The following is a 15,082-nucleotide window of genomic DNA, read 5'->3' on the forward strand; positions in this document are numbered from 1 at the left end:
TAGCAGAAGATGGCCTAGTCAGCCATCATTGGGAAGAGAGGCCCCTTGGTCTTGCAAACTTTATATGCCCCAGTACAGGGGAACACCAGGGCCAAGAAGGGGGAGTGGGTGGTTAGGTGAGCAGTCGGGGGAAGGGTATAGGGGACTTTGGGGATAGCATTTAAAATGTAAATGAAGTAAATACCTAATAAAAATTGGAAAAGAAAAAGAAATATGTACCTGCTTGTTAAGAACGCAAACCATTTGTTTCTAAGTCAACTTTATAATGTACTATTCTTCAAGAAGGATCTTGGACTAGAAGTGCTATTTATATTGGGAATGTTAATAAACACTATATATTACTTTCAATCAAGTAAGGCAGTACTCCAATTTCAGAGACCGGTACCATAAATGTCTCTAGAGAGCAACTGCTGCATTTTCTTTAATGTACATCAAAATAATTGGAGAATTGAAAGATTCCACACCAAGGCTGGGGTCCTGATCTCCTGACCATCACCCATGCCTTTCTACTCTCAGCTTCTTCTAAGAGTAGATAAGATCATTTCATCAGGTTGAGTTTGTCTTGCTCGTTCTCAGAGGAGGCAGGGCAATGTCTAGTGGGCTGTGTTCCAAAAATATGTGACCTTTAGAACTATGGACACCCAGGGATCAGATCTGACACGTCATGTGTTTTAAGGTGGCAACCCTCAGCAGTCTGTCCTCCTCCCCCTTCCCTCTGTGCCCTGGAGTTTCTAACCACTATCTGGCTTCTTGCCTACATAGCTAGTTGACAACAAGTACTTCAACATGTCATCTTTCTGTCACCTACCATCGGGATTTTCATTTTGCTGAAGTCAACTCTCTCTAGACTTCATGTCTGCCACCAAGGCAAATCGATCTTTACTGCTCTTTAACTTGTCATGCTTCCTGCCTCAATGTAGCTCTTCATTTATTACTTTTAATTGACAAGTAAATTTTTATGTTCTGTCATAAATTCAAACATGATGTTTTTAAAATCATATTTAACATATACTTTGGAGTGGCTAAATCGATATAGTTTTAAAATTACTTCATAAACGAGATTGTCTGGTGAAAACTTCTAAAATCTATTTTGTTTGCAATTTTTGAGAAGGCTTCGGTGCAAACCCAGAAACTTGTGCATACTAGAAAAGCACTCCAGCACATCCTAGTTTCTCTTGGAACTTTTTAAGTATACAGTTCATCATTGTTAACTGTAGTTACTATGATCAACAATATATCTCTGCAAAATGCTTTTTCCTGCTCAACTGAAACATTGTGTCTAACGACCCATATCTCATGAATCTCCCAATGTCTGTATTTAAGTGAGAAGACACGGCTTATTTGACAAATTAATTGCAATTGTTTAGGAATAGAGTTATTATATTACATTACTACAGGGTGTCAATAGCTCTGCTCCAAGGGCCAAGGGAGACACATGAATGTAGAGTAGGGCTTCAGACTCATGTCCCCAGTGAGCACTCAAAGTGAAAGTGAAGGCAACAGGTTAAGAACATGTGGTCATTCTGGAGCTTTGCAGAATGACTGCCTTTAAATACTTCCAAGCACTCAGACATAACTAAGGTCATGGTCATATTTGGAGTGCATGTGTTTGGAAAAAGAATTAGCTTTGCCTAGAAGACAACAGTCGTTCTCTAGGAAGAAAAGATGTTTCCTTAGGAAAGCCTACTGTGAGGCCTGCACTTTTAATTTGATATTTTATACACTCACAGTTAGCCGAGTTTCATTCCAAATTATCTGGACAACTGTCAATCTCCCAAGTTTTGTTTATTTTTATAAACTTCATTATTTAAAGAAACTTGTAAATGAATAAAAATATCACATACTAAAATAACTAGACCCAAAGTTTATCCAACTTAATAAACTTATAAACAGAATTGGCATCAAAACAGAAGCCGTGAAACTTGACATTAAACTTTACAGTTTGGTATCAAACATATTTTATGCACTTATTTATCACAAAAAAAAACCAAAAATTCCATAACAGAATTAGAACTAGAGAAACACATAGCTTCCTATACTCTTTCATAATAGTGTCTATTTTGATCTCATTGTAGAAAGACTTACATGAGGCTTAAAAATGGTATACAGCTCATTAAAATTTACATCTAATTTGGTTAGAAATTCAAATAAAGTAATGGTTTGATTCTTTTCTCTGTACTTGGTTAATTTGTGCTGCTCTTGAAGAAAGATACAGTGCCACTTAGTGAAGTCTGAATCTCAGTCAACAGCTGGACTTTCATTTCAGGATAAGCATTGATGCGTAGTTATCTGCTTTGCTTGGTCTAGACTGTACCACAAGGGTCCCAAAACAGCAAAGTCATACTGCACCATATATTTAAGACAGAGACAAGCTTACTTTATTTATGCCACCATTAAATTTATTTTAAAACCAGTCATAGTAAAAATTAACTAAAAGCAGACAGCACAAGTATGCCATGTGTTGCTTGAAAACTCTTCCATGCATGCTAAGGAGGTCCTAAGAAGCTGTTTGGAGACCTCTTGGAACATAGAACAGGAAGTCACTCCAAGATGCCCTGACCTTCTGCCTGTTGGTACTGTGACTTCCCTTTAATCCACTCAGCATCCTGCTGAAGCGAAGTTTATATGCAGAAGTTTAGGAATGGATCAACACCAATACTGTCAAGCATCACCAGTCTGAATGTCTATATAGGATGAGATGATAGTCACACTATGGTAGTTTCAAATGAGGAGAGAAGTGAATACAGTCAGAAATCAAAGGTGCTTAGACTAAGTTTGTAAGTGAAAGCAAATGTTAAAACAACCACTTTCTATCAGCAAATGACTGATGTATGTTCTCTGATTTACTCTTTGTATCTAAATACATATTGGAGAATGTATGTTTCTTTAAGTTTTTCCTCTTTGAAAAAATATGACAGTCCATAATACTTAATATATATCTCAATTACACATTTTACTACTTGAAACCCAGCATTTTTTGAAGGCATGAGTCATATGTATTATAATTCACTTATGAAAGATAAATACAGTTTTAAACATTCATAGCAGGTACATAAACTCAAGAAAAAATGAAATTCAGAAAGTTTGGGCTATTTTGCCAAAGATAAAACTAATTTGTAATTTGTAATTTGTAATAATGTAATTTGTAAATTACATTAAAAAATAGTCTCAGAAATATGAGGCAGGTAAAATTTAACACTCTTAAACAATTGTGTGTGTGTTCCCAAACTTCTACTTAACCAACGAGTCTCAATAATTATATCTGGCCTGACCATGCATGACTTTTTCTGAACACTCTTAGGATGTATTCTAAATTTCTATGAAAACAATTGAATCCTTCTTTTCTTCTTGGTTTGTTTTTTTTTTTGTTTGTTTGTTTTTTTTTTTTTTAGTAAGGCTTCAAGGTATATGAGTTTCTCTCTTTTTTTTTTTTCCTCAAACTATTTTCCCGAAAATAAAGTCACCACCTAGATGTCCCACTGGTGGGCTGTGATTTATAGGTAGCATATCACACCTGAAAACCCAGCTTTGCAGAAATGTTTTCACTTAATATTATTAACAGCTTGAATCCACCAAATCTTGTCAGCTGTCCTCCTAAATCCAAACACATCTCTCTTCAGTTAAAGTGGCAGGACAGCTTTAGGGAGGGAAATCTCTGAGATTACCATTGTGTTCAGCCCTCTGGCTGGCAGAATAAGGCAGCAAGTTATGCCAGCTCTATGAGCCCAACAAACCGCAGGCAGCTGAGGACCTGGCGTGGTCTGCCCATCCAGTTTTATTTATGTGGCCTTTCTTTTATTAGTTAGTTATTTTATTTATTTACATTTCAAATATGTCCTTGGGGGTGCATCTTGGAGATGGAGAATTGACTCAGCAAGTTTAGAGCATGTATTGCTCTTGCAGAGCCGCTGGGTTTGATTCAAAGCACTTACATAGTAGCTCACAACCATCAACTCCATCCATGGCGTCTGACTCCCTGCTAACCTCTGTGGGTCCTCAGAAGGATTTCATTTACTGTCTTTGAGACTTATTTTTACAGTTTTAGATAATGTTAGACTTGCAGACCAGATGGAAGCTCTTTCTTCAATTTATCTTCATTAGGGTCTCATTCTACAGCCCAAGCTGACCTCAAACTCCTGGCGATTCTTTTGCATCAGCCTTCCGGAGTACTTGGATTTCAAGTATGATTCACCATGCCTTGGCGAACTAGTGTATTAAAAGGACATTTGGGGTGTCTAAAGAGATGTTTCATGGTTAAGAGCGCTGATTGGTCTTCCTGGGGGTCCAAGTTCAGTTTCCAGTCATCACTCACACACTTCTGAAAGTCTTATGCCCTCTTCTGACCTCTGCAGGGAAAGAAGCATTACAAGCAGAGACAAACATAAGCAAAACACATGCAGAGAGAGAGAGAGAGAGAGAGAGAGAGAGAGAGAGAGAGAGAGAGAGAGAGGATAAATGAAAATAAAACATTTTTTAAAGGGAAGGACATATTTTTGGTGGAATCCTAGCATTTCAACAAATTGACATGAATTGAATCTATCTTGAAGTGACTGAAAAGTTAAACACATTCTGATACAGTTGGTTATGTGTTTCTTTCTCTTTTGCACTTGTTACTTTAACTGTTTAATGGCAATATTTCCTCTGTAAAAGGAAGTGGTAGAGGGTGAAGAGAGAGGGAACATTGGCTTTCTTTAATCAGTAGACCAGCTCCAAGACTGGACCAAAATCCAGTTTCTTCCATTCCATTCCTTGACCAGCTAGGATAATAAAAGGTTTAAGGTACCTGAGTTTTACTTTGTGCTTCATCATATACTACACTTTGTGCTTCATCCTACACTAGAGTCCATCTGTGGAGTTGAGAAACACCTCCATGTACCAGAAAGTCTTTTCAGAAAGAAAATACTGATGGATGTATTTTGATCTCTGAGGCTCCTAATTTTTCTTAATTTATGGTTTGGATGGAAAGGAATGTTCTCCTGTCTAATTTCAAGGCTGATTCTCACTAACCCAGGTCACTATGTTCCTCTAAATTCATGAACCATAACTATTTACAGAGATTCTTATAAACTACTTCCTATAAGAGGGGATGGAGTCCTGTGGACCAAAAGCATCCTGAGATAACTGCATCATCTTTTCCTCCTTCCTACAATGGACTCCTCTTCTGTCATTCTTTTCAGATACAACAGGTACTGGGCCTTGTTGGACCTGAGGAAGTTGTGATTATTTTTTTTCCCCCTTCAAGTCCAAAGCTAAGAAAGAAAAGGAGGGAGGAAAGAACAGAGTGGAGGGACGGAGGGGGTATTGAGCTAGCTAAAATACCATCAGCTAGACTCTTACTCTTAAAGGGGGTAGGTGAGGAGGACAAAAGACACACACACACACACACACACACACACACACACACACACAGTGCACAAGCAAAAATGCTGGCTTGTCCACTCTGCAAAGCCTCCTGAAGAAGCATTCTTTGAAAGTGGAGCCTCTGCATTGAAAGATGACCTGGAGACTTGAATATACAGAGCTGGGCCGAGGCAGCAAAAGTTGGGTCTCTGTCTCACTGGTGCAAGGACTATTTGGCACCTGGCCTGCTCAGGTGTCCTTAGACCTGTGGCCTGAGCTAACTCCTAGCTTCTAGCAGACCTGGCTGAGTCAAGGGCCAACTGAAGCAAGTGTGTGTGGCATCTAGGAGCAAGGTCTCCTGCATCCAGCAGATTGTGGCCTGCAGATGGGAGTAACAGGCTTGGAGCATAGTGCACAGGATCTGAAACTCCTCTGAGAAAGAGTAGTAGAGACCTGAGAGGGATGTTCTGTCTTCTGTGCACCTCCCCAGTGCAATGCTCCAGAGTGTCTCCAACTGGTTGCTTGATACAGCCAACCTTGGCCCAGCTTCTAAAAACTGTACGGAGGGGTGTAATTTATATGTATTTATATTTATTTTGGTTTTTCGGGAATGGTAACTTGTGTAGAATAGATTGCCCCAAAACCTGGTGATGCTCCTCCCTCAGCCTTCGAAGTGTTGGGATTATAAATTTGAACACTATCCAGTAAAGTATTCACATTTTAATTTGTAATACATTCTATCCTAGTTAGTTGAGGAATTCCCCAGCATGGCTTCCCATTTATAAGCTGAATTGGAACCCCGTTTTTTGGAAAACAGAATGCAACACAGAAGTAATTTGATTTCAAATGTTCCATTTCTAAAAAGAGTTGTCTTCAAAAGTTAGTTCCTTGCGCTTGAATAGCCTGGATAAGAATCCTGGTGAGTTGCTGCTGTTGAGTTTAAACTGGCAGATAACAAGGTTTCCATTCACTTGTATCTATTCATGATGGGTGCCTGAGGCCCCAAGACTGGCCTCCCAAGGTTCCTTGAGGTTCTTTCAGCAACTGGAAAAAAAAAAAAAAAAAAAAAAGTTTTGCCACTTAACCTTGCCATGGAGGTAACCTTGTGTCAGTTCACTTTTATAGTAGGCTAGAGGGAGAATTCCACTGCGATGTCCATTCCCTCCCACAAGGGTTTCTGGTGGGGCTTGGAGCAGACACCAGGAACAACCCACCCTACCCTGAAATAAGAGCTCACCCTGCCCGCTGCCGGCATCACTGGGCAAGAAAAGGAACCAGTAAAGGGCATGTTTCACAACTGGAGGACAGACAAACTGTTTTTGCCTTAATGAAACTGAGCCGCACAGCTTTTATAACTAACCAAAGAAACAGCCCAAGTGCTCAGATTTAGAGCCAAGGAGTCATTGCTCTAAATGTTGAGGACCCTTAAAGGCCAGGTGGACACTGAGCTTGGCAAGCCAGGCATAGGAAGATGGGTGGGAGCTCATAGAATCTTAGAAGTAGCTTGCACGCTGTCCGTGTGGATGGAGTTGGCTCAATGAAGAGCACCCAAGAGAATAAGATGGAAATGAGAAAGAAATGACCCAAGAAAGCAGAATTAAAATTGGAGAAAGTTGCTGGGGTTGGTGGGAGCGCAAAGGAGATGGGACAGGGGAAAGTTGCAGGTCTTAGCCCCTTCCCGGCCACTTCCCTGAGGAGTTCGGCAACTCCTTTCTTAATGCGGAGATTCCAAAAGATAGCCTTGTCCCTCCTCATAAGCAAACGGGAACTGTGGGCAGAGGTTCTGCTACAAGAACTGCTGGAGACTTTGCTGCTCTTCGCCGCCACGCACCCGGCTTGTCACTCTTCCTGACTATCTTTATGTCTCTGCAATCTTTGTCCCACGTGGAAACGAGGGAAGAAGGAAATCCCTGGGACACTGCTGTTCCAGGAGGGAATACTGGGCTCCCCCACCCCACCCCCGACATTCAAAATCCTCAGCCTCTGGCTCCTAGGACACAAGCTTTCCGCGAGGGAGTCCGGGAAAACTCTTTGACTGCGTCGCAGTCCTTTGGTCCCCGCCCCCTCTTAGCGTCAGCGCGCCGCGGGCTGCAGGGTTTAAATGCGCTCTAGCGGGAGCCCAGGCGCTTCTGCCCCGGAGCGCCGCCGGGCTGGAACCACCGAGTTAGAGGGGAGCGAGTTTGCCTCAGCCCCAGCCCAGCGCTGCCCCGCAGCCCATGACTCCGGGGCTCGGGCGCCGCCTTCGCAGCTGCAGCATCCTTGAGCTTCGCCAAAACAGCNTTGATGAGAAACCACTCAGCTGCCTCCGCGGCGGGGAGCCATGAGCTGTCTGGATGTTATGTACCAGGTCTACGGTCCCCCGCAGCCTTATTTCGCAGCCGCCTACACTCCCTACCACCAGGTACGGGTCTGTCCGGATGGGGCGGGAACCGGTGGAACACACACACCACACACACACACACACACAGAGAGAGAGAGAGAGAGAGAGAGAGAGAGAGAGAGAGAGAGAGAGAGAGAGAGAGAGAGAGAGAGAGAGAGAGAGAGAGAGAGAGAGAGAAGAGTACCACTTCCTGAAAGGTCCACTGAGATTCCACGCTCCAGGGGCGACAGACAGGCACCCAAAGACACCGTGATGCCGGGACCGCGCGCGCTGTGACCGCTATTAACTAATTCTCTTTAACTGGTGCGTTTTCTGTCTTGAGACAGCACCTAAGGCGTGCGGATGTTCACCAGGTCCTGCCCAGATCAGTTAGACTGAATTTTCTTTTAAGAGTCTGGTGAGGGTGCAAAGAGCTTCCCGCAAAGCTCACGCAGGGAAATCCGAACTTTGATCTTGACCGTAGAAATAAAAACAAAAGGAAAATCAAAAGCCGGCTTCTCCAAGTGAGATCTCAGGTGGTCCAGTCCAGTCTGGCCAAATAGCTAAGGAACTGGTGGATTCCTTATCAGTAGAAACCCGCACTGGTCTTTTGGTCTGTGTTTTACCGAATTCTAGGGAGCATTATTCAGGTGCACTTGACCCACTACGGGAGCTCGCCTTTCTGGGACCCAAGTGGCAGAATGTGACAACCCAAAGTCTCTTTTAAGAGCGCTTAACCCCGCTCCTGCAAACTGTGGAGGTTTCCTTCTGCCGATTTCTCTTTTCCCTGAGCTGTGTGTCGAGCCAAGCAGGGTTTCCTTCCGTGTCCCTGGTGAAGGTAGCAGAATTTGAGGACAGTGTTCCAGGGAAATAGCGAAAGCACACATACCTGGGGCAGAAGTCTGGATCAGGCTGAAGTAAGCGCCTGGTCTTCCCTTCAGAAAACGCAGAAATGTGCTGTAATGTTTGCGTCAATACTTTAAACAATTTTGTTTGCAAGTCTCAACGAAATATGAAGATGATGAAGTGAGTAAATTTTGCTTTAAGTTCCCCCTCGCAAAACTTCCCAAACTAGAATTTGTAGTCTTAGACTTAGGAATCATTTTTAAATGAAATGGGAATATGTCATTTGGAGTGTGGTGAAGTTAGAAACTGTTATCTTTTGGCCCCATCTTCTGAAACCAGCAGTCCTTCCCCACTATCGGACCATTTACTGCAAACAGAAGAAAGATAGTTAGGTTTTGCTAGTTGGTCCTTTCTTCTCCTGGACCCCAGACCTGTCTACTATATTAAATGTCGCTCTGTAAGACTCTGCCCTTCCTTCAAGGCCATCTCTGCCTTCAGAATGATTTATCAGTATATCTAGTCTGTGACTCAATTCTAAGACAATGTTCTCAGTAGCTGCGTCTCGCTTTAAAGTTTCAATGATACAGTGATTTGCTCCATGGTACATCGAAGCTCAACCTTCTTTCCTGCTCCTTTTTATCATTTCTGTCCTAAAGGTGTTTGGAGATGTTGACAGTGTGCTAGTCATTTGTTAACTTTTCCTTACTTAAATTATGTTTTAAAACTGCAAGTACATAGAATATGCCTGTGGCCCCAGCACTCAGGAGGCTGGGAAAGAAAGATCTTAGTTCAGGGCCAGTCTCAGCTACATGGCAAGATGTAGGCCACCCCATGCCTTGGGTCAAAACCAATCAAACTAATGAAAACAACTGTCTCCAACTTTGGAGACTTTTTTGTGAGTGCACACAACAAATTCCTACTTCCACTTATTAAAAAGATCTACATTTCCCCAGTTACGGTTTTAGAACTCTCTCAAGTTTTCTGTGGTAGTTCATTCCTGGTTGTGAAATGTAGATTCTTGTTTCTCATTGCTGTTTTTCTGTGTCATCTTGAGGATGCTTAATCTTGTATCAGTGCTTCTGCTCTGAGTTCTCCTGTAGAGAGAAGATAGTTATCAACTTGACACGGATGCCCTTAATCTTACAGTATGTTTTAAAAAGTGCATTTGCCCTGAACAAGTCCCTTAAAGTCACTCTCGAGCTCTGCTTACAGTCCTTACAGTCGGGTTTGGTTTTCCTCTGTTTGGTTTAATTTGTTCTCTTGGTTGGATTGGTTAATGATTGATCGATTGATAGTCTTCTGAGATTTTTCACCCCAACATTTTGAGAGTTTTTCCTTCAGCTCAGCTGCAATTCTGGGGAGAGGGGGTATCAAGTAAGGCACATTTTTTTTTTAGGGAATATTGCAGGCAGAGAGGCAACTGTTCTGCCAGTGAATGGTGATTTTCTGTGGCAGGAACAAAGCTTAGACAGCAATGCCAGTTACTTAATGGATATGTTCAGGATTCACCTACATTGACCATCTCTTGCGAGTTGATGTTTAACTCTTTCTTTGAACAGAAACTAGCCTACTACTCAAAAATGCAGGAAGCCCAAGNGTGCTCCAGCCCCAGCAGCAGTGCCAGCGGGAGCTCCTCATTTTCCAACCCAACCCCAGCCAGTGTCAAAGAAGAGGAGGGCAGCCCAGAGAAAGAGCGCCCGCCCGAAGCTGAGTACATCAACTCCAGATGTGTCCTCTTCACCTACTTCCAGGGGGACATCAGCTCTGTGGTGGACGAACATTTCAGTAGGGCCCTTAGCCACCCAAGCAGCTACACCCCAAGCTGTACCAGCAGCAAAGCACACAGAAGCTCTGGACCCTGGAGAGGTGAGTGGAACCCCATGGAGAAGAGTAGGTGAAGGGTTATCTGCCCTCCCCGCAGTCGCAGTCAACCTCCAGGGCCCCAAAGCAGCGCAACCAAAGACACAGTAAACTTGAGAGAGCGAGTGAAAGGCAGCACTGGAGGGAGGTAAGAACCAGGAAGAGGTTTCAAAGGGGGGAGGGGTGCAAACTCTTCTTATAGATGCACAGGAGAGCTGGTGGCCTGGGGCAGGGAAGCGGAGACACTGGCCTTGGAATTGGAAGCCATACAATTGGTATGTTGGCTCTACCAATTCCTAGCAATATGACCTTGGGCAAGTCTCTTAACCTCTTTGAGGTCCATATTTACAGGTCTCTAAAATTAGAATAACACCTGGCCTCCTAGAGCTCCCCCAGAGAAGGCTATAAGAGTCAAAAATTGAAATGTCTGTGGATGTTTTGTTGTGGGAACCTGAGGTTTCTCACACCAGGTGGAGCAGACCTTTACAAAAATTTAAAAAGCTTCTTTGCAGTTTCATACCTCCCTACAAGTAAAATCTGCTCGAGAATACCTCCTAAAACTAGCCAGCCTTTTGCCAGGCTTCAAATATTTAAGAAATCTGAAAGCAGAAATTCTTAATAATGCAAGCCAATGGCAAAGAAACAAATTCACAGATCAGTCTTTTTCTACATCCCCACAGACGTCTGCTTTAACTATGAAAGGTAGCAACCTCCCTCTCCTACCAACACTGAGGAAATGATGCACAAGCACTCCTTAGTCTTTGCTGTGTAGCTGAGCTGAGAAGTGACAACATTGTCCTTTGAAGTACAAAAGAAAACTAATTTTCATTTGTCGTTTGTGTGGGAATGGCGGCGGTCCTTGCGTTATTCCTCCTCGTTATTTCAATAATAATATCTGGCATTTTGCAGAAGTCCTTAGATAGAATTTCAAACTCTCCCTTTATTCTCTCATTACCTAACTTCTCTCTAGCAGGACATTTGGTCACCATTCAGCATACAAGTTTCCGATTTGTTTTGGATTTTAGCATATGGTGTCTATGTTTTCCCCAGAGGAGGTGTTCCACAAAAGGGCTTTGAACTGAAAGACGAAATCCTTCCCTTCTTCTCTACCCAAGGCAACAAATGTGACCTAAGAGCCCTTTTCTTATCATGCTGCCAAATTTACGGAGTTGACAATGATACTGATATCATCATCATCATCATTATTATCATTATTATCATTCCTGTCATCCTAGCTTTGATCAGAACATTTGCTATCTAAAACTTGTTTTTTAAAGCCGTCTGTGCAAACACCAAGGCTGCTCTATTATTATACCTTCTTCACTCATCTTGAATTCTCGCAAGAAGGGGAATATTGTTTAGTAAATTCTTTTATTTATTTACATTCCAAATGCTGCCCCCTTTCTGGTGCCCCCTCCCCGAGTACTTCCCTTTGCTTCTGAGAGGGTGCTTCCCCACCCACCTACCCCTTCTCGCCCGCCCCCAATCCTTGCCAGCGTCTGAGAAGGGTAATATTTGAATGAAAGCCTCTAGAGGGAAAACCCACCACCAATAACAGGAGTTGGAAGTTTATCATTGATCTCTCAGTCTAGCGGACACCTATCTTTAAGGGAAGCTTAGAGCAAGAAGGATTGAAATGGGAGAGAGAATAAGTGTGAGATAGCTAGGCCTACAGACATAGGTCTTCAGCTGGATGAAGGGCCTGGTCCAATGGAGGAGAGGGCAAGCTCTCTACGCCTTAAATCTCCTTCCTCCACCATCAGCTGGGCGATTCAGATATCGCCCTGGTCTCACTTCTCAGTACCCTGGCCTCATTGTCACCCGCAGAAGACTCCTTAGAAGAGCACCCAGAGGCGAAGGCGAAGGCTGCGGGTCCTGTCCCTCCGCGGCCTTCCCACCCACCCTTGACCCCTAATCCCCCTGTTGGCTAGGACTGGCAGGACTGCCATGACACTCTTTTCTTGCTTTCCTCCCGCCCCGGGCAGCAGAAGGCACCTTCCCGATGAGCCAGCGCAGCTTCCCCGCCTCCTTCTGGAACAGCGCGTACCAGGCGCCGGTGCCCGCGCCACTAGGCAGTCCTCTAGCCACCGCACACTCGGAGCTGCCCTTTGCCACCGACCCCTACTCTCCCGCCGCCGCCGCCGCGCTGCACGGCCACCTGCACCAGGGCGCGGCCGACTGGCACCACGCGCACCCGCACCACGCGCACCCTCACCATCCCTACGCGTTGGGCGGCGCCCTGGGAGCACAAGCCTCTGCCTACCCGCGGCCAGCAGTGCACGAGGTCTACGCTCCCCACTTCGACCCGCGCTACGGGCCGCTGCTCATGCCCGCAGCCACTGGCCGCCCCGGCCGCCTGGCCCCTGCCTCGGCGTCCGCTCCCGGCAGCCCTCCCTGCGAGCTCGCGGCCAAGGGCGAACCGGCGGGCGGCGCATGGGCTGCGCCCGGGGGACCCTTCGTGAGCCCCACGGGAGATGTGGCCCAGAGCCTGGGTCTCAGCGTGGACTCAGGTAAGAGGAGGAGGGAGTGCAGTCTCCCCGCCGCCCCTCCAGCACTGTACCCGACTCTGGGCTAAGCTCCGGGCGTGCCCCCCCCCCCCCCCCCCCCCCCCCCNCNNCCCTTGGGAGACCACCCTCCCCTACCCCCAGGACCATGTGGCTGAGAGATTGCATGCCATCATTTGTTTCTATGGGTAGATGTCTCTAGAAAGTAGCACCCTGCCCTCGGCCTGGCTAGGTGGTACAGAGGACTCTTTTTGTTCTTTGAATAAAGTTCAGTGGAAAAGAGAAAGNTGGTGGTATGNGCTGGTCAGAATTGTAGCCACTTACCACACGTGACTACTGAGCCTTTGAGGTGTGTGGCTAGGATGAATGGTGATGTGGTCAGACATAATAGGCACTGGATTTCCAAAACTGAAAAAGAAAATAATGTAAAACCTCACCTCCTTAACATNTTATACTGAGTTTGCATGTTCTATTATGTCCAGCGGTTGCCTNTTGGTTATATTGGGTTAAATAAAATGCACTATTAAAATGCTCGGTTGTTTTTTCCTTCCTGCGATGCCTGCAGCGCCAATGTTTTCATTGCTGCTGCACAGCGCTAATCCAGAGTACCTGTGACTCACCGCACCTTAACTGCCAAATTCTGTAGGTCTTTTACACGTGTAAAATTTAGACTGGTTTTGATGGTAATGCTAAGACGCTAGGTGGCTGGCTTAGAGTTAAACTTCAAACATGTGTATTCATTCTACACTGGAGAGATCTGGAACTGTGGGGTGTGGGGGGATGGTTGCCCTCTTTTTGATTTTTGGAGCAAATGACAAATGTTTATTATTGGCTAGTCTTTGCCCTTTCCCCCTTTCCTTGGATGAAGGTTCGACGTCCCTCCATATGCTATGCTTTTACCTTTCACAGCCTGTAGATGAAGTGTGTAACTTTCACAAGAAAGTGGTGCATTTATCTTTTTTTTTTTCTCTCCTTAAATTTCCTGTCCCCTCCCCCACCACCCCATCTTCTCTTTATTTAATTTTAGGCTTGCAAACTCTGGACCAAGGCAAGCATCTGTATGGGTTTTAGACAGACCACTCGCTTTCCTGTAAGTTCCGTTGGTGACAGCCAGAGCTGAGGGGGTTTGTCAGGGCTTCTGTCTTAGTTTGCAGCTCCTTGCTGTTTCCTAGGTGGTTCTAAGACCTGAGTCCCAGTATCTCCTCCTGCTTCTGTCTTCTGACCAGCAGTGAGGGCTCAGCAGCTGCGCCTTCCAGTGGAGAAGCACAGGAAGGCAGAGACTTCGGATTTCCCCCACCTCTTGGGAAAACCAAAAACCACATTTACAAAAATATTGTCTCAAATTAATGACTCTTGGCTAAAACACTGGAAATGTCTGTGATGAGTGTGCTTAGCTGGCTGGTGCACTGTTAAGCACTCTCAGAAGGAGAGAAAGGGAATCACTGTGGATATTGTTTATGCTGAGGTGCATTTGCAACAAAAACCTTGATAGAGACATACAAAGATGCCAGACTTCTTCCTCATAGACTCCAGCTCCCACCTTGCCCATCCCCCTCCCCACAGCACCCACTCCAGACAGAAGACACACTCTTTCCTGTGAACTGTAAGCTCGGAAGCCTCTGTCTGCATATGAGTGGCAAGCGGCAGATATAGAGCCACCTGCCCAAGTCTTACTGGAATGCAGCTGTTGGAAGACAGCTGCTTAAAACTCCAGAAATACATTGACCAAGGTGGGACTTCGTGGTGTCTGGAAGGACAGTTGTGATCGCACTGGACAGATTATATAAAATCACATATATCGCCTCACTTTTACAAGGATCGATTTGCCATGAAAAAAGAAATTTTGTTTCACCTTCGCTCTCACAAACCCCGCCCTGTCTCTGGTCCTCCACTGAAAATGCAAAGAGACAAGCCCCTCCCTCCCCAACTGTCTCCATAGGAGGAGCTAGGAATCAGAAGGGGAGGAGGAGTCCACGGAGTAGGAAACAAGAAGGAAGACATTTCTCTCAGTCTCTTCAGTTGTGATTGCTAACTTTTGTGTTGACATAAGAAAAGGATTTACGTGGGGCAGAGCTGGAGATGAGGAAGAAGTGAACATTACAGATGCCTATGCGTTATGAGTGTACTGTGCTTTGTAACGTGAAAATAAATGTCTCAATTTTAATAGAATAAA

At 44.7% G+C, this 15,082-nt stretch overlaps 1 protein-coding gene and 1 pseudogene across 4 annotated transcripts; one reads left to right on the forward strand and one right to left on the reverse strand.

Moving 5' to 3' along the window:
* The window catches only part of LOC110326750, a 20,296-nt pseudogene extending 13,701 nt beyond the window's left edge, over window positions 1-6,595 (reverse strand).
* Window positions 6,596-7,427: 832 nt separating this feature from the next.
* Window positions 7,428-15,012, forward strand: Vgll2 (vestigial like family member 2). Of its 4 annotated transcripts, none has more exons than XM_029542553.1 (4): window positions 7,482-7,741; window positions 10,105-10,411; window positions 12,391-12,915; window positions 13,937-15,012. In XM_029542553.1, the coding sequence occupies exons 1-4, from the start codon at window positions 7,661-7,663 to the stop codon at window positions 13,978-13,980; spliced, it is 957 nt and encodes a 318-aa protein (XP_029398413.1). In that variant the 5' UTR covers window positions 7,482-7,660; the 3' UTR covers window positions 13,981-15,012. The 4 variants fall into 4 exon arrangements, with proteins under 4 accessions (XP_021061047.1, XP_021061046.1, XP_029398413.1 ...); XM_021205389.2 differs by lacking the exon at window positions 13,937-15,012 and adding an exon at window positions 13,033-13,495 and having other exon boundaries at window positions 12,394-12,545; XM_021205388.2 differs by lacking the exon at window positions 13,937-15,012 and having other exon boundaries at window positions 7,428-7,741; window positions 12,394-13,441.
* Window positions 15,013-15,082: the final 70 nt, after the last annotated feature.

This window comes from Mus pahari, chromosome 9 (genome assembly GCF_900095145.1).
Source record: "Mus pahari chromosome 9, PAHARI_EIJ_v1.1, whole genome shotgun sequence".
In the NCBI taxonomy this organism is placed as follows: Eukaryota; Metazoa; Chordata; class Mammalia; order Rodentia; family Muridae; genus Mus; species Mus pahari.